This window comes from Anser cygnoides, chromosome 2 (genome assembly GCF_040182565.1).
Source record: "Anser cygnoides isolate HZ-2024a breed goose chromosome 2, Taihu_goose_T2T_genome, whole genome shotgun sequence".
In the NCBI taxonomy this organism is placed as follows: domain Eukaryota; kingdom Metazoa; phylum Chordata; class Aves; order Anseriformes; family Anatidae; genus Anser; species Anser cygnoides.
The window spans coordinates 124,818,046-124,840,663 of record NC_089874.1 but is presented as its reverse complement, the minus strand read 5'-3'; the positions used below and the strand labels follow the sequence as shown (position 1 = coordinate 124,840,663).

General features: G+C 40.9%; 1 protein-coding gene across 4 annotated transcripts in view; it reads right to left on the bottom strand.

The window, feature by feature from the left end:
* Nucleotides 1-22,618, bottom strand: part of CHD7 (chromodomain helicase DNA binding protein 7) — a 128,300-nt gene that overhangs the window by 47,491 nt on the left and 58,191 nt on the right. For all 4 annotated transcript variants that reach the window (XM_066993021.1, XM_066993024.1, XM_066993023.1 and 1 more), the window contains 2 exons: nucleotides 10,356-10,777; nucleotides 2,013-2,151 (listed from right to left, as the gene is read on the bottom strand). In XM_066993021.1, the coding sequence (XP_066849122.1) occupies nucleotides 2,013-2,151; nucleotides 10,356-10,777 (561 nt within the window). The remainder of the gene's footprint in view (nucleotides 1-2,012; nucleotides 2,152-10,355; nucleotides 10,778-22,618) is intronic.

The window sequence follows — 22,618 nt, the reverse complement described above, 5'->3', positions numbered from 1 at the left end:
TACAGCTTGTTCAACAGATCTGTCTCTCTAAATCCACATAAATGAAGTTTAAAATTTACTTAGCTCTTTAAGCACAAATATCTGATGTGCTTTAGAAAATAGGAAATTCTGTCTTAAACTGAAAACGTAATTTTTGAGCAAAGACATCCTTTAAACAACCATGATGTGGCTTCTACCTTTAGCACAGTAACTTACGGGGTTTCCTACATAACTGTAATATGATAGCAATATTTTTATACTTGAAAATAGATGTTACTTGGCAAATTTACACCCTCATTTCCATAATCACTGCTGGGAAAATATCAATCTTCTTTTGGCTCAATAGGTAAGTCTTACCACTATTCTTTGTGCCAAAAATCTCTTCTTCCATTTCCCTGACAGAAAGGAGACCTCAGATGTAATGGTAACCTTCCCTGATGTTTATTGACTTGGTTAGCTTCCTGTTTCCTCTGGCATACACATAAGGCTTTGCAATGCTTATGCGTCTTTGTCAGAAACTGTGCATACATGTACTTGCATCAGATTACCTTTTACTCTTTAACTGATCTGTACATGGAAAGGCTTGATAGCAATGTTAAAAAACTGTATGGTAACACAACAAAAGTAAATATTCCTCTCTGAAGATAATAATATGTCATTTTCTGCATTACTAAGCAAGATCTTTATAGGTGACTCAGTATTTAAGAACACAATGGAGTTTCAGACAACCACATAACTACCTGCATTGGGAAATGCATAACAAGTTTATTAATCCTAGCTGTCCTAGTGTATATGATGGAAAACTTCCCTGAATTTACATGAAGAAGTGTGGGGGTGTATAACATGCAGAATGTGAGGAAAAACATATTAAGAAAAAATTAAGTAACGCAAAGACCCTAACACTTGTATTTCCAAAAAAAAGAAAAATATTTCAAATGTAAAATTTATCACCCAAGTGAATTGCAAAAAGAGAAAGTTTTGTCACACTAAACTGAAAACAAAAGACATGCATATATTTCGACCTGTGCATGGTATATAAAGAGTATACAGTGACCTGCAAAATAACCCCCACAATCAGCCCCCAAGTTTCTTCTACAACTTTTGTCAGTGCTGTTAATCAGGCTAAAAGCCTTGTGACACAGGATGGAAAACTTATTCTTCAAACATTGTAATGCTATGGTGTATCTCAACTGTTCTCATTCGGAATACATAGCTTTCATGAACCAGAAATACTGTTTTCTCTGTTGCTGCATTTTTTTCTAACAAGAATACTCCAGATCACTCACATTTTATTATCCTCTAGATCTCTTCTGGAAAATGGTAAGAAGGAAGGCATAGACTGTGTCTTGTTAGGACACCACTATTTGGCAACCTTTTCACCAGCCTTTTCAACCACCAATCATTGGTCTCAACAGCTATCTAACTAAAAGCAAGCTGATATGCAATTGCTGAATGCAATGGACTCCAGTAATAGTAGCACGAGTTTAGGAACTTCATGATTCTTCCATCATAATTTGCCTGTATCCTTTCATGAGGAAATTCTTATTTTTAATGCTCACTGTGAGCACTGCCAGCAGAAGCAAGCCAGGAGCTGAGTACTTTTAACATGACTAGCAGCAGAACACATGAAAATTCTTATATATGCTCTATTCCTATTTCCAGATTTTCTTTATGTGAAAGAAAGTTTACAGAGAAATTGACAGGTGGGCAGTGGTGAAGAAAAATTATCAGCGTTAGCTGATGACTGCCAGTCCTGAAAAGCCCTTCACGTATTAAAGTGGTGTAGTAACAAGTTCCCGACATGCAGATTTCCTTCATCCTGCTTTGTCGTGTTTTATTTTTGATTTCAGGTTTCCAAAGCCAATGCAAAAAACAAACAAGAGGCTTATAAGCAAGACCCTATAATGCTATATTAAGTAGGCAGACCAGAAGATTCAACACCATAATCTCTGTCCATGTAACAAAGACTGTGAGAACTACCATTGCACGCATCTAAATTGCCAAAGACTACAGTGAACTTGAAAGAGCATTACCTGAACCCCTGGGTCATCTTCATCTTCTGGATGAGGTGATGGTGGTGGAGTTTTTTCCAAATCTGAGTTTTCAGAACCTTCCTTTCCCTTGTTAACCTTTTTCTTCACAGCACTAGTTTCAGAATCTGTTTTCTTGTTACTAGAACAGAGGTATTTTTAATCAATATTTGTATTGAAATGTAAGCAAAAAGCACTTAACAGAACAGTTAATCGGCAAGATGTTTATTTTCAGTGACTTCGTTATTTTCAACTGCCTTGCTTTATATTAAAGTATTTAAGCATTACTGTAAAAACCAATGATGCATGGGCCATTGCTATATGTTTCCCATTCCTTAACAGGGGAATGGGGAAATATCCTCCCTTTGGTATCTTGGATATTGACAGTGAATGTATCTTGAACAAGAAACTGAAAATGAGACCGGTAAAGAAGAGCTGCTCTGCTCAAAACCTGCACCGTCTGCAAACACTATTTGCACAACCTGACACACGTGAAGAGAAAAGAGGATTACAAATGTACTTTTCTTGCTATTCCATGTGGATGAGGCAAGCAAAACCAGAGGAAGGACTACCAGCACAAGGGACCAAAGGCAAAAATTCTTCATTTTAGTCCAGGGTCCCTGTTACTTCCAAGTAGTGGGACAGGAAAGGTGCTTTTGTGTCAGCTCCGAGTGCACATCTGGGGACTCAACGCACGTGACAGCAGTGCGTGGCACTGGAGCAATGCCTGCAGGAAGGATTCAAGGCACCTGGCCAGACCAGGATTGTGGTCGTCAGCTGCAGCTACCTGGACCAGTTACCTCACCTTGACATTTCTCACAGGTTTTCTACCTCTGTTTCTCTAGTGAGGGGGGAAAAACCCTGGTATCTCAGCATCTGCATGATATTTGCAAGCTATATCCACTACTGGCACAGAAAGGTTTTGGGGGTTGGTTCCCTCCACCCCTTATGAAAACGTTCACCTCTAGAGGAGCTGGGACTGTATCTTTCTAACCGCATCAAGACCTTGGGAGTAGCTCAGGGTGCCTGTATCAAAGCCCAGCTTTAAACACATCGCCACCAAGTCAAGAACAGAGATGACTTTCAGCAGCACAGAGATGAAATTTTTAAATGGCAAAGAGGAAGAACTGGTGCTAAAAGCTAGAAATCTTCAACACATTTAGTCTCTGACACTGGTGTGGGTTTTTGATAGCATGTTTTCCCCTCTGTGGTCTGCCCCTCAGGCCTGGCACTGTTCTGACACACCGTTTCTTACAGAGTCATCGAAATGTTGAGAAGAAAGCTGCTCACACCGAGTCACTCACTGGTATTTGGCGAACGGGTATTACCGATCGCCAGACATTATTTCAGTCGCTTCTACACGGCTTCTGCTCCCTTCGTGTTTTAATTTCACACCCAGGACACCGTCTGGGGTTTGTTTTTCCTATATAATTCCCAGGCTTGTAGCTTCCCAAACAAATAGCAGCTTTGCGCTTATTCACTTTGATTAGCGCATTCGTCAACTGGAGGCATGTTTTGGAGCTGCAATTTTAATTTTCTGACTACAGTTATAAATACATATAGTGCTTTGGTTGTGAGACATGGCACAGCCTCTTCCGCAGCCTGTATTTAAACTAATATTGAGTTAAAAAAGAGGAAAGTTCAAACATGGAAATGGGAGTTTCGAAAATCAATTTTTACTATGGTGAGATTACGGGGAGCGACGTAGCCTTTTAGGAAGGAAACACCTCAAACTGGGACGATTTTTGACCAAAAAAAAGGAAGGGAAAAGTTTGACACCGCCGAGGGGAAGCGAGCCACCAGTGGGAGGAGAGGCGCGGAGCGCGGCCAGCCGCCCCTGCCTCCCGCGGCCGCCCCGGCGCGCAGGCCGCACATGGCCAGGAGTCTCCCCTACTATGCGGCTCCATTTCCAGCGTTTATTTCCGCTCTAACTGCCACAAATTACACAATGCTACAGCTGAAGCGGGGCCCCCGGCCTTTCATCTGCGCGCCGAGAGCGCTCGCATCGCCCTGGCAACCCGCGGCCACGTGACCAGCACCTGCTCCGCTGGCTGGCGGCCACCGACTGCAGCCATCTGCTTCTCTCAATCAGCGCCCCAACGCTCCCGACACCTGCGCGGCCGCGGGTTTTTTTTTTTTATTTTAGTTTTTATTTTATTTTTTGTCTTTTTTTTTTTTTTGGTTTCGCCTTTTTTTTTTTTTTTTGTGGTTCCCTTTTATCAAATCACGGCAAAGCCGCTTCCAAAAATAAAAACAAACAAAAATAACACAAACACCAAACCCCACAGCAAACTTTACATATTTCTCGGATTTGTTTAAATCAAAGGTGGGCCTGTCAGGGGGCTGGCCGGCTGCCAGGTGAAGCGAGTTGACAGGCTGGCGCTTTTTGCCGGCGACCTCCATAAATCAGAGCAAAGCGCGCAATTAAGTTTAGTAGTAGTTACCGTGCCCTGGGTGCACTATCACATATGAATAACAGGCTTAAAGTCTGGAAGAATAGCCTGGCCTACGTTGGATAAAATATCCGCCTGCTGAAAGGCAGGAAAGCGCTAATGCCGGCCGGCCGGCCTCGGGAGTGCTGGGCCACGCACATCCCTGCACGGCCCAGACAAAGGCCCCGCCGGAGGCTCGAGCACTCCCGTCAGATCCACCCCGACAAAGATTTCTTTCTAACGCCTGTTAGACATTCCCCCGCTCCTGGTGACAGAGACTCCGAGCTAAACGTCTTCCTATGAGTATTTCGTGACCTATATATACCCACGGGTTGTGCTTCGGCAGACTGAGTCACGCTCGGTGAGAGAGCCGCGCGCTAAGTCATTCGGACACCATTTCAAATCACCCCCCTGACAGGCCAGTTAAAAGCAGACACACAAAAACGAGCCACCAACTTGGGGAGAACAAAGCCCACGAGCGGATTTCACTGAGAATTTTAAGTTCTGAATGCAGGAGAAGAATTGCCATTTTTAAATATGTAGCCCCAGATTCTTTCATTAAAAGTAAGGAAGTAAAGAATAAATAAAGCAGAGAAAAAGAGCACTGTCTCTTGGAGCGAGGTGAGGTTGTGTGACCTGGCAGCTTTACCTGGCCTGTGGGACCATCGCCTGCCTTGAAACACCAGCAACCCTTGCTGCTGTCTGCCTTCCCACAAATCCCGTGTCATTTGTTCCTAACAATGAGCTGTACCCGTTTTTGACTCAGCCTGTCTCACCTCCCAGCGGTGACTCATGCCCTTCAGGAACAGTGTCTGGCAGGACCAGAATTACTTTTCCTCACTGTAAGCACAGGCAGGTAAAAATCTCTTTTTAGAGGCTTTGGCATTACAGCTAGGGTCTGTGCGTTGATCCTTAACTTGGGATGCACGTCCGATAGTACCTTACTGAGGAAGTATTTGCATGCACACAAAACACTAAAATACCTTCTAACAGTTAGGGGATCAGTGAGAAGACAACCTGCAGAAGGCCAGATGAGAGAACAACAAAGAAAAACACGGTCTGAAGAGGAAAACAGTGAGTAGGATAACAGAGAAGGAAGCACGAATTACAATTTGAGAACAAGTATGCAAACTTTAACAAACCGCGTTTTGTGTCATATAGCCAGCAGCCACCTACAGGGTGAGGTCAAACTCCAGGATCTCAGAGGGCCTAACCGTCTGACCTAAAAATACCCCCAAAAGCACGGGATGCTTAGCAGAATTAATAGGGAAAGTAATTAGTCCTTATATTTACATTGTGCTACTATTTCACCTGAACTGGGTGACTGGCAGGTCTGTTTATTAGTGTAATTTACGGTGGCTATCAGGTTTTGGGGGATGCTTCTTTTCTGTCATATAAACATTCAAAATAAGTCAGACACTATTGGTCCCCATTCTTCCACTTGGGAACACTATCCTATAACAAATTCCTGAGAGGAAATGGGATTAGAAACATGCTGTACATCCACTGCAGAGCAACAAAACCACAAACCTCCCCAAATACATCCCAAATACCACGCTCTCAAGAGGCTAGGACTGACAGTCTTTCTGTATTGCCTTATCTAAAGTAAACATTTATTTTTTTAAGCTTCTATTCTAATCAAAACCCCTTTAAAAAAACACACACACATACACATAAATCTGTTTTAACATGTTACAGAAGTAGGAAAAATAACAATAGGATGACGAGGTTTATCCCAGCCTGACAACTCAGCCAAATCACTAAAACATAAGCTTTGGTAATGGTGAAGCCTGCAAGGCCTGTCTGTGGGGCAGGCAAAGGTAAATATTTGGCAGCAGGGCTAGTTCAAAAGGGAGATGAGGACAGGTGTGAAAAGGAACAGCCTCAGTGGACGTGTGCATGGAAATCTTGCACTGCTTCCTGTCCTCTCCCACAGGCAGCCCCTTCCTGCCTTTCTCAGGATGATGTGAGCTTCGGAGTGGAAACTACCAGTACCACCTAGGGACCTCTCTTCCTGTCCCCCGGCTCCCTAAGGTACTGCATCCTGCTGCTCGCACCACTCCCCCTGTGCAGCAGCCTTTTCCCACTTCCGCAGCCAGAAGCCATCCCCTTTCCTACACAACAAATAGCTAATTTGCGCGCCAAAAGGGTCAGTCTCCACCTCCCTCTAACAGAGATAATTACACGAGAGCTAGCACTCCCCATGAGAGCAGCAACCCACACACCCTTCCCTCCACCCCAGGCTGCTGCTGCACGTGTGGGAAGGACACGAGTTTCTCCTGGAGAGGAGAAAGCAAGGTAAGAGCAGCTCTGCAGAGCACATCACACTGCTCTGAGGAGACGGGGAAAGAGACGAGCTCCTGCAAGGAGCTGCCATTTGGCCCTTTCAAGTAGTTCCTGCTTCTCCCACCTTAATCAGTGGCCACTCTCTAGGGTTTCACAGGAAGCAGCGGGAGAGCTATCAGCTGTGCAGCAGCGTGATCTTCTCAAACAGGTGGTCTGCATCTCCTCCAGGGACAGGCACAGGAGGAACAGACATCTGAGCCATGACTTTGCAATTTAGTAGGACTCCTTGCCTTTCCCTGTCCATCTACTTTCAGAAAAAAAAAAAAAAAATCTGCTTGCTTTGCACGTGCCTGAAGCCAGCTCAATAATGTGTAAAGCCATTGCAACTCTGCACCTGAACAATTTAATGAAAACCCTTCATTTGTGACCTTAGGTACACCTGTGTTTTTCTTTTTGAACCTGACTAGTTTGGTTTACAAAATATTTGCTTTGCAAATGGCTTTTTACCAGCAACCACTGTATTTAGCCTTCAGTGTTGGCAGGATTAGACTAATATTGATTGCAAGTGTAGTAATACCACATTAACGGGATCTTTCTTTCAAAATCACCAAGTAGACAGTACAACATACTAGCCCCCCATTTTATTGTTTTCTTTCTTTTGAAGATGTCATGGGACACACAATTCAAACTAGCATGAAATTAATCAGCTTCTTCCATTCTCCAGTCTGACCTGTTCATCACATGAAGGTGCTTTTCAGTGAGACAGGCTGCTCATTTTGTCACGACTTACACCAAATATAGAAGAAACGTGAAGGACAAAGTTTCTCTCCATTTTTTGTTTTGTCCGTTTAATAAAAGGATTATACTGTTGGTCAAAACTTAAACTGAAATGACAGGGCAAAGTTATGAGCTATATTACATTACAAAATGGTTAAGATACAGTATATGTCAAAATTGGTTATCTGGGACTTGTTTTGTTCTAGCGGGAAAAAAAAAATGTTCTTTGATAAATACATTTCCTATGTCTGACTTCACCTGAATTTTCCATGAGTGCAAGACTGCTCTTCTATTAAAATTGATTTCCTTATTCAGGAATGAAAAACATTTGTTTTGCACAGCATTTAGACATCTAAAATCATACTACTCTTTCCAATGCTTACAAGCAAAAATACTTAGCAACATTAGAATTAAGCAGGTGCTAGCCATCTTATTAACTTTCATCAAAATATTTTACATAATCATACCATAATCTACATGAAGCTGCACGAATCTTACTCATTGCAGCAATTGTAGTATCTCCTTTGTGGAGTTAGCACTGCTGAAACATTGCAGCTCAGACGATTAATCTTTTAGGCTGTTGATTCATTTAAAAACTTTATCAATGATCTGTCACTAGACCAACTCCCCAGTTCGTGACACTGCCAAAGCAAGCACATTTCTTTCACTGATTTAAAATTCTTCAGTGGCACAGCATCCCAACACAGTATCAGAGTTCTTCAAAGAAGTTTGATACTGAAGCTGACAAGACCACAAAACGATAACAACGTTGTTTTCAAAAGAGCAGTTGGTAACAGCGAGACAAGTCCATTAAGGGAAAAAGTAGACTTTCTCGACACCTCTACACAAGCATAAGGAACAACACCTGCTCTTTAATACTGCTCCAAACACATTTCTCTCACAGGTGAAACAACAGGGCTAAGTAGCTACCAGAATACCAGAATGTAGTCATCTAGCTACCTACCTACAAGAGTTATTGCGTGGGAAAGAAGATAAAGCCTTTCTACAAATACAACTGAGAAAGCAGTGATTTGTTCCTTCAAAGGAAATACTGTTCCTTTAATCTGCACGACATATCCCAAGACATATTAGAGAAGACATGCAAAGAGGTGTTAGGATTGAGTGGAGAGGACAGACAAGTTCTGAGGTCTGACATGCAGCACAGCCACAGGAACCCATACCACACTCCTTCTAACCATTGCTTATTAAACAAAGCTTCATTGCAGTCAGGACCTTGTAAAACTGCACTACTTGAGAAGTCCTACAGTAAAAGCTTTTTTTACTACTTGGTGCAAAAATTGCTGGGAGGAAACGCCCTATACCACGCAATAATACAGCCTGTTTGGCCTTCAAACCAATGAATATGTGGAAATGGAACAAAAAGGTTACTTTAGCTGATACAGTATATTTCAGCTTCACAAATATGTACTGAGAGATACAGCTTGAAGAGTTTTTCTAAGCTGCGATTTATTCTGTATGTAAAACCCATCCTTAGGATGGGCTGGAACATAGCCTATGTAACTGCAGCAAGAGGACAGGCTAATCGACCGTAATTTATTGAATGGTTCTCACAGCCGGCCAGAACAACATTTGATTTTACGAACCAGTGTATATAAATTCTTTAGGAAACACTGTCTCTGTTAACCTAAAATAAATAAATAAATAAATCCCTATCTTGCCAAAGGAACAAGTAGCTTCTCACTATCTGTGCCTCATTTAGCCGTATCAAAACTAACCAATAGTCAGTCTTGCAGAATATATGCAAAGCTGATTCATTAACTGCAGTTTTTAAACCCTGATACAAATGGATTTTGCAAACTGATTCGGATTAACCAAGTCTGGCTGTGCTTCCATCTGGAAGTTATATTTTATAACACTAGCCACATCTTGAAAAACAGATTCAGATGTTTGGAACAAATTCAGAACAGTTGTAAGAAATTCTAGGTACAAATGAAAAAAAAATTGAGCCATAATGTCTTTTTCCTCTCAGTTTTCTTTCAAGTGAGCATTTATAATCGTGGTGTTTAGGGAGTTGAGGGGTAAGGAAAGAATCTGTGTTATTATCTATGACGTATTTACTCATGTGTAACAGCGGTTTGTTCTTTCTCATACTACTCCGTAGCATTTTAAGCCTATCCTCATAAAGGGACACAATGCCAAGTGAAAACAGCTAAGAAACAGGGTTGAAGCATCTGGTCCTCCCACAAAGGCTCTGTGCTAGAAAAATTGTCTTTACATGAAACATTAAAATGGATATAATCCCTAGAGTGAAGGACATACTAACGTATATTGATATCCATATAAAAATGCCATTTTAACAGCAAAGCTTATAACCCATGGGTTGTGTCAGTATAAAATAGTGCTGTACAACTTGTAACAACACTAAGTACTTAACTTACTTCTTTATTTAGACAAAAACATCGTCAAGCCTTTTTTTTTCCTCTAAGCCCTTCACGTCTGGATTTTGGTCAAACCTAAATTACTGTTGAAGCAATTTAATTTCTTAATACACAAACCACACACAAGGACAGATCAGCATTGGAAGAAAAGGAGTTAGTTTTGAAATCTAACAGATCCAGAAATGTTTATGCCTTGAAAAGAAAAATTAACCTCGCTGAGTATGGCAAATACTTCTGCCTTTCCAGCTTATTTAGAATGACTGCACAGCCATAAACAGGAAAGCCATATAAGAGAAACATACTTGAGAGGTTCCTCAAAAACACGGTATTGCAGATGATTGAGGTCAAATGACAAAAGATTTCCTCTCCACCCACTCCATTTAGCGCAGATATTCTAGAAATCCCACAAGCACGTCCTTTTTTGCTGAACTTACAGAAGTTTCCAGACTTACCTATTCTTTTTGCTGGTCTTGGGTTTTGGCGTGGTATTTTTTGCTTTCTTTTCCTTTGGCTCTTTAGGGGTCTTAGGGACTTTGGGGGTCTTGGGTTCCTTCTTTTCCTTGGGTTCTTTCGGATCCTTCGGTTCTTTTTTTGCCTTGGGCTTTTTCTTTTTCTTCTTCTCTTCTTGGGAGCAATCCACTGAGTTCCTGGTTAGATTCTGGCTATCAAGTCCCCCAGGAAAGTCTTCTTTACCAAAACTTTTACTGGGACCTTCGGCAGCAATGTGATTGTTTTTCTTTTTCTTTTTCTTTTGCTGTGGCTGCGGCTCAATCGACGGCAGATAATCATCACTTTTCACTAGCTGGGTATTCGGTCCACTAACCTGAGTCATATCCGGCACTGGTTTCTCTAAAAAGGGTTCCGACGGAGAATGCTGAGAGAAAAACAGAAATAAAATTTTACATTTGCAACTTTGATTTCTAAAGCTTTGCTCTTTTGGAGCAGGAGGTTAAAGAGGGCAAAAATGCTATGCAGAAGACAAAACATCTGAAATACTCCACAGTAAATCAGAGTTAAAAAAAAAAAAAAAAGCTTTCTGCAGTTAAAGCAGTGGCAAAGTCACCAGAAATTCTTGATGTAGCAAGGGTAAAATTATTCTATAATAAAGCTTTCATACAAAGTGGAAGGATAGGAAATATTTAGGCTTTTTAACACTTAGATGCAAAAGGAAAGCAATTGTTATTTCAGACATTTCTATATTCAGAGTAGTTGCTAGTAGAATAACTTATTGCAAGTCATTCTGTTATACAGGGAACTTGTCCTTTGGGGGGAAAAAATTAACTTTGTTTCTTGACATGCAAAAAGAAAATTAATATATTCACAGACTGTATTTATACAAAATCAATCAGGGCAATTTACATTGGTTCGGGATGTGACAGTAGGTATTTTGATCAGCACGTGAAGGATTAAGCCACTTTAGAATGTACTATGTTGTTACAATTTATGTCAAAGATTCCCAGCTCCCTACATGTAACCAAAACAGATTTGTAGCTGCTACAGATCGGACAGAGTACTATCTTAAGTATTTGTGAAGCTGCAAAAGTATCCCTTTGCAAAGTCCAAGTGGTGGATCAAGCTCATATCAGACTTGTACTTCATAAAAGGAAACCTCTGTATAATTATACAAATGCCAAGTGCCTGGACTAAGCATATTGGACAGACTTGCAATTATTCTCCCTTTAATGGTTCTGCTCTGCCCAAAGATCCATGAGTCTGCAATGAAAAGATGTCTAAGCTCTACCACGACTTTGCAGCATATCAAAGCCCTGACCTGCTTCTCCTCACTGCCTGCCTGCAGCTACAAACTCAGGACTACAGTGCTTTTTTTCAAGAAGAGAAGTAATAGCATGACACTGTACTGATGCTTTTCTTACAACTAAATATAGGGTCAGAACATTTTCCCATCCTCTTTATCTCCGTGTTTCTCCTACTTTTCACTTCCCTAGAAATTAAGTCAGCATGATTCTAGGTGGCAGAGTTCCCCATTAGCTGTGGTCACGAAGGCTAGCCATTTGAGGTGTTTGATCCACTGAACTGGGGAAAAGAAAGGTTTATAGCAAGTCACAATTTTACTTTCAGAAATAGGAGTACCTGCTTGTAATATTATTTGCATCCCATTTCATCTCATTTCCTCTTTTTTTTTTCCAAACAGCACTTAGAAGTGGCAAGCGTGCAATGAATGACTACAAACCCAGCCTCTGAGCACACGTGAAACTGATGCACGTACACAGACATACAGTTTGACCACCTCAATCTAAAAAACAGTGCACCTAAGACTTAGGAAATAAAATTCTTAATATCACTGCGTGAGAAACTGAATACACATCTATTTTTAAAGATATATTAATATAGCTTTCTGAATGTAAGCAAAGTGAACTAGTGCAGTCCTATCTTCAGCATTTCTTCAAGTAGCAAAAAAAAACACTATGACCTGAGCTCGTGCTCAGAAGCTACCCAAGCAGCAGAAGGAGCAAGCCCATCAAGAAGTGAAGACAGCCCTTTTTTTTCTGTCTGGGAGAGTTTTGAATGGTATGAGCAAGACACCACAGCTCTTTATGGAGGCGACTCCAGGACAGAGGGAAAACCCAAGAGGCTGACCAAAGGTCTGGGTCTGCTTGGCTTAATCAAAAACTTCCAGGGTAACTTCTGCATGTTCCTGTCCTCAACCTTTTTAAGATACTTCTTGGTGCAACAGGGCCTTAGTCACAGCGGAAATCACTTCAAACCTGATGCATCTAATTCATTACCACCACATCCATCAGCCCCATCCCAAGGCAATGTCATGGTAGGCATCCTGAATCAGCACCTCTTCTGGAGGCCTGTGGTCACAGTAACACTTGGATAACTTCATGCTGAAAAGTTCACAGAGACTGCATATCTGTACTGAAAAAGCTGACCTCAGGAAATCAGTGATGCCATTGGGTCCTGCAGTCCAATTATGCATTACAGAAAACACAGATGATATAAAATTTTCTATTTGTCTTTGAATTTTGTTGACTGAGTTGAATACCTCCTCAGATTTGTTCTGCGACATAGAACAAAACCTTCTTCTCAGCACCTCACACCATTATATATTTGTACTGCCTAACGTTGGTTTTAGGTTGGAAAACACAGGAATAGCACACAGATCACCTATAACGCTTTCTATCCATAGGTTTTCAGACTTGTACTTTTAACCTACATTTTCCCAATGAAGACAATACAATTCTCTGTTTTGTGCCATTTCATATCTCAAGCACTCTGAGTTTTTCAGAGATTTCAAGTCCAAATTTCATCAATGTCTTTACTGAGCTGTCCCCTGCAATACTCTTTTTAAATACTGCTCACTTGCTGTATCTAACATATGAGGGATCTAAGTTTTCCTTTCCATTACTTGTAAAATTTGTATTTAGCAAGTACTTCACGTTTGGTAACACACTGTTTGTTTGCTGTCTATGACTCATGTATGAGGCACAACTTTTTAGAATAAATCAGAGTTGGCTGTTTCATTTTGTAATTTGTCCTTTAAAGCATGTAAAACAGCCAAGCCAAAAAGTATTATAAACTGCAAGAAATACAGTAATGCTGCCTAAATTTAGTTCCATGAAACTTTCAAGATTGCACCTACTTTACTGATATGACCATGTCACTGAAGTCAATACAAACTTTTATATAAGCTTGAGTATTCCAATTACCTTTTAAATCCAAGTCAAAAAAGTAACCGTTGTCTTCTTTCTAGACTTGTTACTTATGTATTTATTTTAAGAAGTCTAAACAGCTTTCAGCCCAGTCACAAGCAAATTGAACGTAAGACAGACAGCTTTCCAAGTCTCTACAGCAGCAATGTCAGCCCTTTATGATTTGACATTTGCAGCTTTAGTGCAAGGCCTGGCCATCAGGTTACACACTGAAAACGGTAGCAGTTGCTTCCACACTGCAATACTCAGTAACCTGCAAAACTGCAATTCTGTAAGACGTCACCCCATGAAAATTCAGATTCTTACCACCTCAAGAAGCCTATCCACAGGAGTCATTCTCAATATACTCTTAAAGCCATATTATCCACACATTATATGCAAACCTTACATATGAAACAAAAATGAAACACTTACTACCTTTTATTTGCAGTGCCAAGATGTGTGTATAACCAAGCATACAAATTAAAATGCCGTGATTTTGTTTCACATCATTCACAACCCCAAACACAAAGCTACAGAAAGCCAACTCTGCCCTAATTAGGCTTTGGTTAAACTTCCTTTCATTTAAAAATACACTATTTTTGCCACATGCAACTCCCTTTGCAGTTTGCACGTTTTGTAATTCACTCATAGGTGACCTTGTAAACCATAGCATTCTTTCAAAGAATGGGGTGTGATTAACATCATTTTTCTAGGAAGCCTGTGCCTGCGCTTTTTGCAATATTCTAAACCAGCGCGTCCCTTACCGACAACCCCACATTGCTCCCTAGTGTGAAGCTGTGTAGGAGCAGCACTCTGGTGAGCAGAGGAGACTGGAAGCAGCACGAGGGATGCATTTTCTTACCCGAACCCGGTTGTCCGCTCTTTCTTAGGAGGGTAGAAGAGGAAGAAGAATAGGCTTTCACTAGTAAATATTAGTTTAAGCCTACCACAGGGAATTATTTCAAATAGTTCTACTTCTGTAGATCGACAAAGGATTAACTCTAGTTACAGGGTCATAATTTCTGATGAAAGGACCCCATTCTCCATTTACAAATTAGTAAAAGATGCATATTATAAATTTTTATCAAAGACTGAAAAATTTATCTATGTATTTCACAGAAATCACTTCTGCTGCTGCTTTTAGCCATAACAAAGCCATAATTTGGTAGAGAATTTAATCTTCCACAGGAGAGAACCCATTGAAGATTAAACACAAACAGGTATCAATCCTATTTGATACTGCAGCAGAATTATTTTTGCCGTTATTTGAAATCAGGTGCAAAAGGTGCTCAAAAACACTGGTGTGTTTACTAGACCCACATCTCTTTAAATCTTTTAGAGAAAAGCTGTTTTTGTAAACATTTAACAAAGAACAGATGGCCTGTTTTAATCATGCGAAAAAACCTGGAGCTCACATTAATACTCCTACCACAGACTACTGGGTCTAGTCACCTCCCTAACCAGCAGCTCGGTACAGCCTTCAGTAATACCATTTAATTTTACAATGGACGTTTGCTCATCAATTCCCCGCGCCTGACAGTTAATCAATGCTATTAACATGCAATATCACAATGCAGGACACTCCTAAAGATCGCGGCTTATTAGAGCAAAACGGCAATTCTTCAACAACGCCGAGCATTTGAAATAATTTGCAGCTCAACAGGTTGCCCAACAGAGTAATATGCTTCTGCTTTGTTGAAAGCCAACAATATCGGAGCAAGTTTTACACGAAAGCAGTAGTTTCTGCAGGGCAGAACCTCCCTTTTCTGGATTGCACACTTATTTTTAAACTTCCAAACAGCCAAGATTTGATAAATTAAGGATTCAACTGCCTGTGTTTAATAGCTGCTTCCGCATTGAGATCTGAGCTCATTCCCCGCAGCCCAGAGAAGCGAGAGATGTCTCCGAGCAGGCCTGTTACGTAAAGCAGCAGGACGGGCAGGATGCAGGATTAACCCAGTGAGGGTTGGTGGCAGGGAGGGAGGCTAAGGAGAATCTTTCTGTTGCTTGAACAAGGATTGAACCACAGTCAACCGCGCTTAAGTGCTGAAAGCAGATGAGTGGCAGCTCCCCAGCAGAGCAGCAAGTTGAGCCAATACTGAGCTGGGAGGGCTCTGAAGCAAGAGCAGCGAAGTACGCGACGTGACTCAGCTAACTTGGTGAAATTTAAACATCAGCCCGAAACAGAAAAAAGTTCCTTCTTCTTTTTTTTATCAGGGCTATTTTAATTGCCAGCTGGGGTATGTCCAGTCTCCATGGCCTCTTCCAACATTTTAAGAGAGATCTACTGTAACCACACTTTATTCACGTTTTCTTGGACTTTGGTTTATTAACCGAGTTGTGCAACCGCAGAGTAAGCACCCAGCCAATTCCCACCCGCTCCACGCAGCAGAAAATTTCGTGTCAGGTGAATTATTGCTGAACATTCCCTTTCGTAGCAATTACATTCCTGTTAAGTTCTCAACTTCTCTTTGGAAAAATGCAACAGCAACCTGTGACCAAAGAAAGCTCTTTAAAACAGAAGAGGGACTACAGCAGCTCTATGCAACTCCACAATGACTGCGTCTCCTTCCTGACAGCACTGTCCACAGGGTGTTTAAAGGCCATTGCATGTATAAATTGCCCCGTAATTCCTTCTTTCAGAAGTTAATGAAAGGATTCATCATCTCTCTGGATTATTTAGTACAAACTACTCATACTGACTGTCCTCTAAACAAACCACCTGGAAAGTTTCCCCATCGTGTCTCCATACACCGCTTTGTCCCTGCAGTTCTCAACTTGTCCCTTGGACGCCTCCAGCACCAGGCCTGCCCTGCTGCTCCCTCAATCTGAAGCATGCTTTGGCTTCTCTAGCCCAGCATTGTCCTCCTGTGAATTTCACATATCAGTAAAAACTCCAGAGTAAACAGAAATCGACACGGCCTCAGAAACCACATAGTAATTCCTATAGTAGCTAAAATCCAGAAATATCCTCAAGAACATGCTCACACATGTAACTGTTTCCAAGATCTGTTTCACCAGTCAGTTTCTCCTCTTCTACCATGAGTGATGATACCTTCCCTTTTCTGTGAAATGTCTGTCTTGAATTGAAGAATTGAAGATGTGTCTTTCTCTCTCTCTTTTATATATATATATATTTTTTTTACTTTACTGTATGAAAATACTTGGTAGACCTTAAAATATTTTGGACAATATGATGCTGGAACACTGGTATAGCAATAGTTCAGAAACCCGTCTACAAAACCTGTAGTTCCAAGGTGACAACTTGCATTTTTAAACCTTCCAGCACCGTCCTTTATTGCAGAAAAGATCATTGAAAGGCATCACACCAGATGAGAATGGAACGAGTCTATTTTGCAAATAGACAAGGCAGGAATCTTGTAGCTTACTAAATTTCTTGCCATACTTCTACAAAATACAGGTGAAAAAGTATGGTAAAGAGAAGTTGATTAACACCTCCTTATCAAGAAATAACTCAATAGTTAAATATCAATTTGTATCAAAAAAGTTCACATTTCAGTCAAGTGCTACTGCAATATAATTTTATTTCTTAAGCAGTCTTCATACTCTGTTACTATGGACTGAGACCATTTTTTAAAAAAACAGATACAACTACTGAGAAGTTAAAACTTGCTGATGATGCAAAGTTTTGGGAAGAAGACTGATTCAATACAACTGCAATTCTCGGAATGGAAATGTTTAAAACCAATCTTAATGCCCTCAGCCACCACTGCAGGAGGACACTCATTGTTAATTTGGTGGAGCTGAAAATATCAACCCATTACTGTGTGTGGAAGAACAAAAACATGGCATACAAAATACAGAGTTCTTTAATTGAGTCTCAGCACAAACAAGGTATTAGAATTATTTTCTGGTCATGCCCTTCTGTGGAGCAACACAGATTACAAAAGATGAATGACACTAATGTGGCCATCCAAAAAAGCAAACATCACATTATATTTTACAGTGATCGCATGTAGCAACGTTGTTTTGTGCTCTCGTAAACTGAGAGATTACTCACGCAGGGAGCACTGATGAGCTCGTCCACAGCTCCAAAATAACTAACTTCCCATAAGGGAGCCCTTCCTGGTGCTCACCATGGACCAGAACCAGCATCAACGTTGAGCAGACAGCACCAGACAACCGCCAGGCCCTCCACGTCAGAAACTACGACAGCTACCACACTGATTGCATACAACTGCTAATGTGATGGTCTGCAAGACGAACATTTTAATACTTTAATGTTACACATTACTTCATAACATATCCTAGCTTAGACAGAAGTGTAAGGTTGCTCCCAGTGCAAGCAGGGCAGGCACTAAATATACAACAGTAGCTAGCACAAGTCTGACTCTCCACTCTCCAACATCCTTGCATAGACAGGTCAAGGACTTGGGATTTTGGCAATTTTTCCCCAGCTTTGGCTGCAGTGGCACACACAGGGTGGGACAATGAGGCACCGAAGTCCAGGTTGCTGACATTGACAACTTGTGCTCTTCCCTGCACAGCCACACCAAAGGAGACCTCACTTTCGTGCAGGCTCCACTATCAAGCAGTAAAACATACCAGGAACGTGCCAACATGAGTTCAGCTACACAGGTTTTGCAGAGGTTGTGCTGTGCCAGCTACACCACAGGTGGGAAAAGGAGAGGTAGACCAACAAAGAGTCCTACAGGAAAATGGCCCATAAACATCTTTTTCTTAACACCTCAATTCTGTGAAGTAGGACCTGTATTTAAAAATGTACTTATTTTCTTTACAAAGTTATGCATGTTCACTGCCTAAGCACAACTACCAAGATACTTAATGCTTATTAGAGAAGTCCTTGTAGTAGATCATCCACAAGGTTTATCATGAGTATTTTCCAACCCGTATAAAACGAGGTGGTGGTTGTACAACTCTGGGCAAGAGGGAAGTCATGCTGTACACTAAGACCATGCTGGGATAAAATGGTTTCCAGAACACCTGGTATGATGCTTCAGCTCCTCCAGAACAAGGGGGAATAGGAGAGGAAATATCCTCAAATATTCAACCAAAACAATAACAGTGAAACTGCTATTACTAAGCACATCAGTCTTATAAAGACTGACCTCATGTTTCAGTATATATACCAGCAGTCATCATTCGTGGGCTTGCCTCCATGTTCCTAAAAGCCATTCGGCTTCACTGTGAAAATGAAGCAGTTCCTCTGTAAAACGAGCACATCCTCCTCCCTCCCTCAGGCACATTTCCCAGCCACACTTTGAAATCCAAGGTCCCGAGGGAAGATGAGATGCGTACTGCCCTGCACACGCCATCTCCTCCAGCCGATTTCCTTCAAGGCAGGTACTGCATGTCAAATACACAGCAATTCGTCCCCTCTTCGAAGTAACCAGTTCCTCCACCACACTGCACTCCACAGGTTACGTGCTTTTGATATCAGCAATGAATCCTCCCTAACACCCCCTGTCCAGATAAAGAAAACCCAACAACACACTCCTGACTTGTGTATTAAGTGCTTACAGACTGGAGACAGTAATCAAAACAATAAATGTCTGCTAATATTTAAAAAAAATTTTTTTTGAAGTCTCCTGCTAAGAGGGACCTTAACTGGCTCACAGCCCCTTCGGTCAGTATGTTCCCAAAGCGTTACTGAAACCTGAATGAGTGTGACACAGAGCAAACGGCATCGGGTTTATGACTTGGGGGGAAACCAAAGAGCAGCCTACCTGGTGCAAGCGCTGCTGCTTCTGGCCGCAATGGACGAACAAACAAGTTCTGCCCGGGATTTTTGTTGTGACAAGCACAGTAACAACAAAAGCATTACATGCCACACTGGCACAAGAGGTTCTGGCCTGCTGCTTTTTTTCCCTACCCCCTCTAACCCCCCAGAAGACCCTCTTCCAAGGGTCTTCAGCGTGTCCAGCCAACCTCAGGGGATGCCCAGGTCTTGGGAGGCAGGCTGGGGGGCTCTCCCCTGCCCAACACGCCTGCCTTCTCTCCTGGAAATGAATGAGGGCAGCAACTGAGTGGTTGTTGATACAACTGTTGCTGACACATTCGTAAAGCAATAAAATACAGCAAACACGAGCAAAATGGTTTCAAATATGTTTTTAGAAAATTACACGTGGTGTGTGCTCCAATACATTACTAAGACTTTAGTTCAGATGTAAGATATCTGTCACTTTCCTAGTCCCTCCCTTGCATACCTAGGAAAACAAAAGCCCAACATTTTTGGTTTAGAGTTAATTTAAGCCCCCCATCAGATTCTAGACACGTGAAACATGCATTTTTAAGAAGCCTGCACATATCAAAAATGTAACAATCTACACTTTGATAAAATCCATAGTGAACTTTTAAAGAGAAGTTCATGAGAGGTTGCAGGTAAAAGTGATGAAAAAGAGAACAAGTTTTCCCCAAAGGCATAAATATTTGTCATGTTATAGTAGCCCAAGAAAAAGAAAACGTCCTTAGGTGCTTAAGAGTCTACCAGACACAACAAAGGACTCAAACCTGAGTTTTATTGCTGTACATATAAAGGAAGTCCCACTTAAGTGCCACCACACTTCCACAATACCATCCATAACTATTTCCCTTAAATAATAAAGCATCGTGAATTCTTCCACTGTTTGCAGCAAGATTTTTCAATTTTCCCAGCATGTCTTGCAGATAGGGCTTACTAACTTAAGAAAAGTGATCTTAAAGCATTAAAAGAAACCACACACACTACAATTTGGTTTCAGTTTGGAGCTGAAAAACTTCTGGTTCATCAATATTTTATTTGGATGATTTGCAACAGACCCCACTAGACAGATAATAAAACAGCCCTTTTCTTCCCCTGCCATCTCCCCCTTCCCCAAGGGGGAGGTGCACTTTATCCACAACCAAAAGACAAAATCTTCTAGATTCATTGTTGGAGCTAATGTAATTTTTATTTTTTAAACTAAAACTCGTACTCAAGGCTTTTCTGCTATGAATTTAAAAAAAACAACTAACAAACAAACAAAAACCCACAGAATTCTCCATCCCACAGACTTCTAATACATTACAATACATAAGGCATCACCAAGGCAATGAAGTCAAAACACTTTTTTTCCTCTTGATTTTCATCTTTTCGTCTGCTCACTTATTCTGATGAGAAGGTTCTGATCTCAGAATTTCCCAAAAAAGGCCATATTTGGTAAATGTTCTCTGATATATGATGATATCCACAGTAACTCAATCATCCTGTCTGTACTGTTTATGTCTACTCCAAATTTCAAGATGTTTTACTTGCTGCTATTTCAATCTCACAGCACATGTGAGCATGCTTACTATGAGGAGATTCTCTGTTTAAAATGATCTAAAAGTTAACATTTTGTTTTGATGTTCAAAATGCCATTTCCTTCATTACAAAGAAGTTTCAGTTTTTTCAGAAGAGAAAAAGAAAATCCCAAAGCCCACTACCACTTTTATTTCTATTAGTTGTTTTTTCTAAGTTGGAGTAACTTTTCTAACCCACTTATCTAGCATTAAACTACTCTTCTCCAGCAGAAATTCAGAAGGTTTCTCCAGACATTAACCAAGTGAATCACCCTGCAAATGAAACAGTAAACACACGCTGTTGTCTTGAAAAAAGAAGTCCACTATAACCCTAAGAAAAAACTATTACAAATTATAAACATCCTTTAAATTTTTAAATTTCAGTCTAAATTATCATTTCAAACCCTTGAAAACAAAGAACTACCCTAGTTTGTGTCACTTATGAAACAAGTTCTACTTCCCAGCACTTTTTACAGTAGTATCTCAAGCACACAGACCAGCTCCTCCCTAGTTACTTCTAGAATTGCTGCCTTGTTCAGCACACAGGGCGGATGGGACTCTTAGATTAAATCCGATCTGACTGACTAAGATAATATCCTAAAGAGAAGACTCATGTTACCTTGAAAACTTAAGTACAGACTGCAGGGAGATGGTCTGTGCTCAAAGCAGTGAACATCAGGAAAGCTAATTTACTGTCCATTTTTTCCACCAGCCTCTACTTACTGTGGCACTTTTCTATTTTTTTCCCCACACTTTTTTTTTGTTGTTGCTTTGTTTTGTACATTGACATATAGATTTCCTTCCAAACATAGATCTCCAGCAAAGGACCTGCCATGGACCCTCTTCTTGAGAAGTACTCACCAATCATAACTGCAAGCATCTCCTTGGATAACTACTGCCTTCAGCTTTAAGGCAACAAAGCCTGGCGTAACACACACTAAGAAGCCCCAAATCCCACGTCTATCACTCTTTCGCCTGAGGCAACTCCCTGTCCGTCTGTCTTGGCTTCCTCATATGTAAAATGGGGAAAACATATTGCAGGAGAGTTTGGAAGACGAATGCACTAGTGGTTGTTGAGGTTTTTCCGTATTTGGATTAAAATTACCATTTTAAAAGCTCAGTTAGCAATTAATTCTTTCCCAAGACATGAAAAGAGACAGTGTTTGTAGGAAGAGTCCGGCTGCTTCATAAGATACAGCAATATTCACAATAAAGTTGGCTGGGTAATAAATAAATTATCACGCAATCACTCAGGTAATATGAGCAAATGAATGAAACAGCTACTTTTATCTTCTGCAGGTGGAAGGAAGGGAACACAGAACGTGGCTGCATACGGATTGCACCCTGCCTCACAGGCACCAGGAGAGCATCACGACAGTCCCACTTCTGACCTTTCTTAGCTCCCAGCTTTGCTACCATTCTGTAAACACAATCAGCTAAAACACATATATTAAATTACATTCACATTTTCTATAGCTTACTTTGTTGTTTTGTGATACTTACTTCCAGCAGACACTTAAAGCATATGCAAACAAAAGAACCAAAGACTTCTTGCTAACTGTACATACAATCAGTGTATCATATTAAATATGTGGGAAGACAATAAAAGAAGTTAAAAGCTACCTTTTTTTTCATAATACATGCATATATGTGTATGTATATATACGAACATTTAAATTTCACCCTGTTCTTTAAATTTCCTCTTCTGATTTCAGACCCCCTTCCCAAAACTACTGTTGTTTCCATTTTCACTTTCCAAAACATCCAAAAAAGAA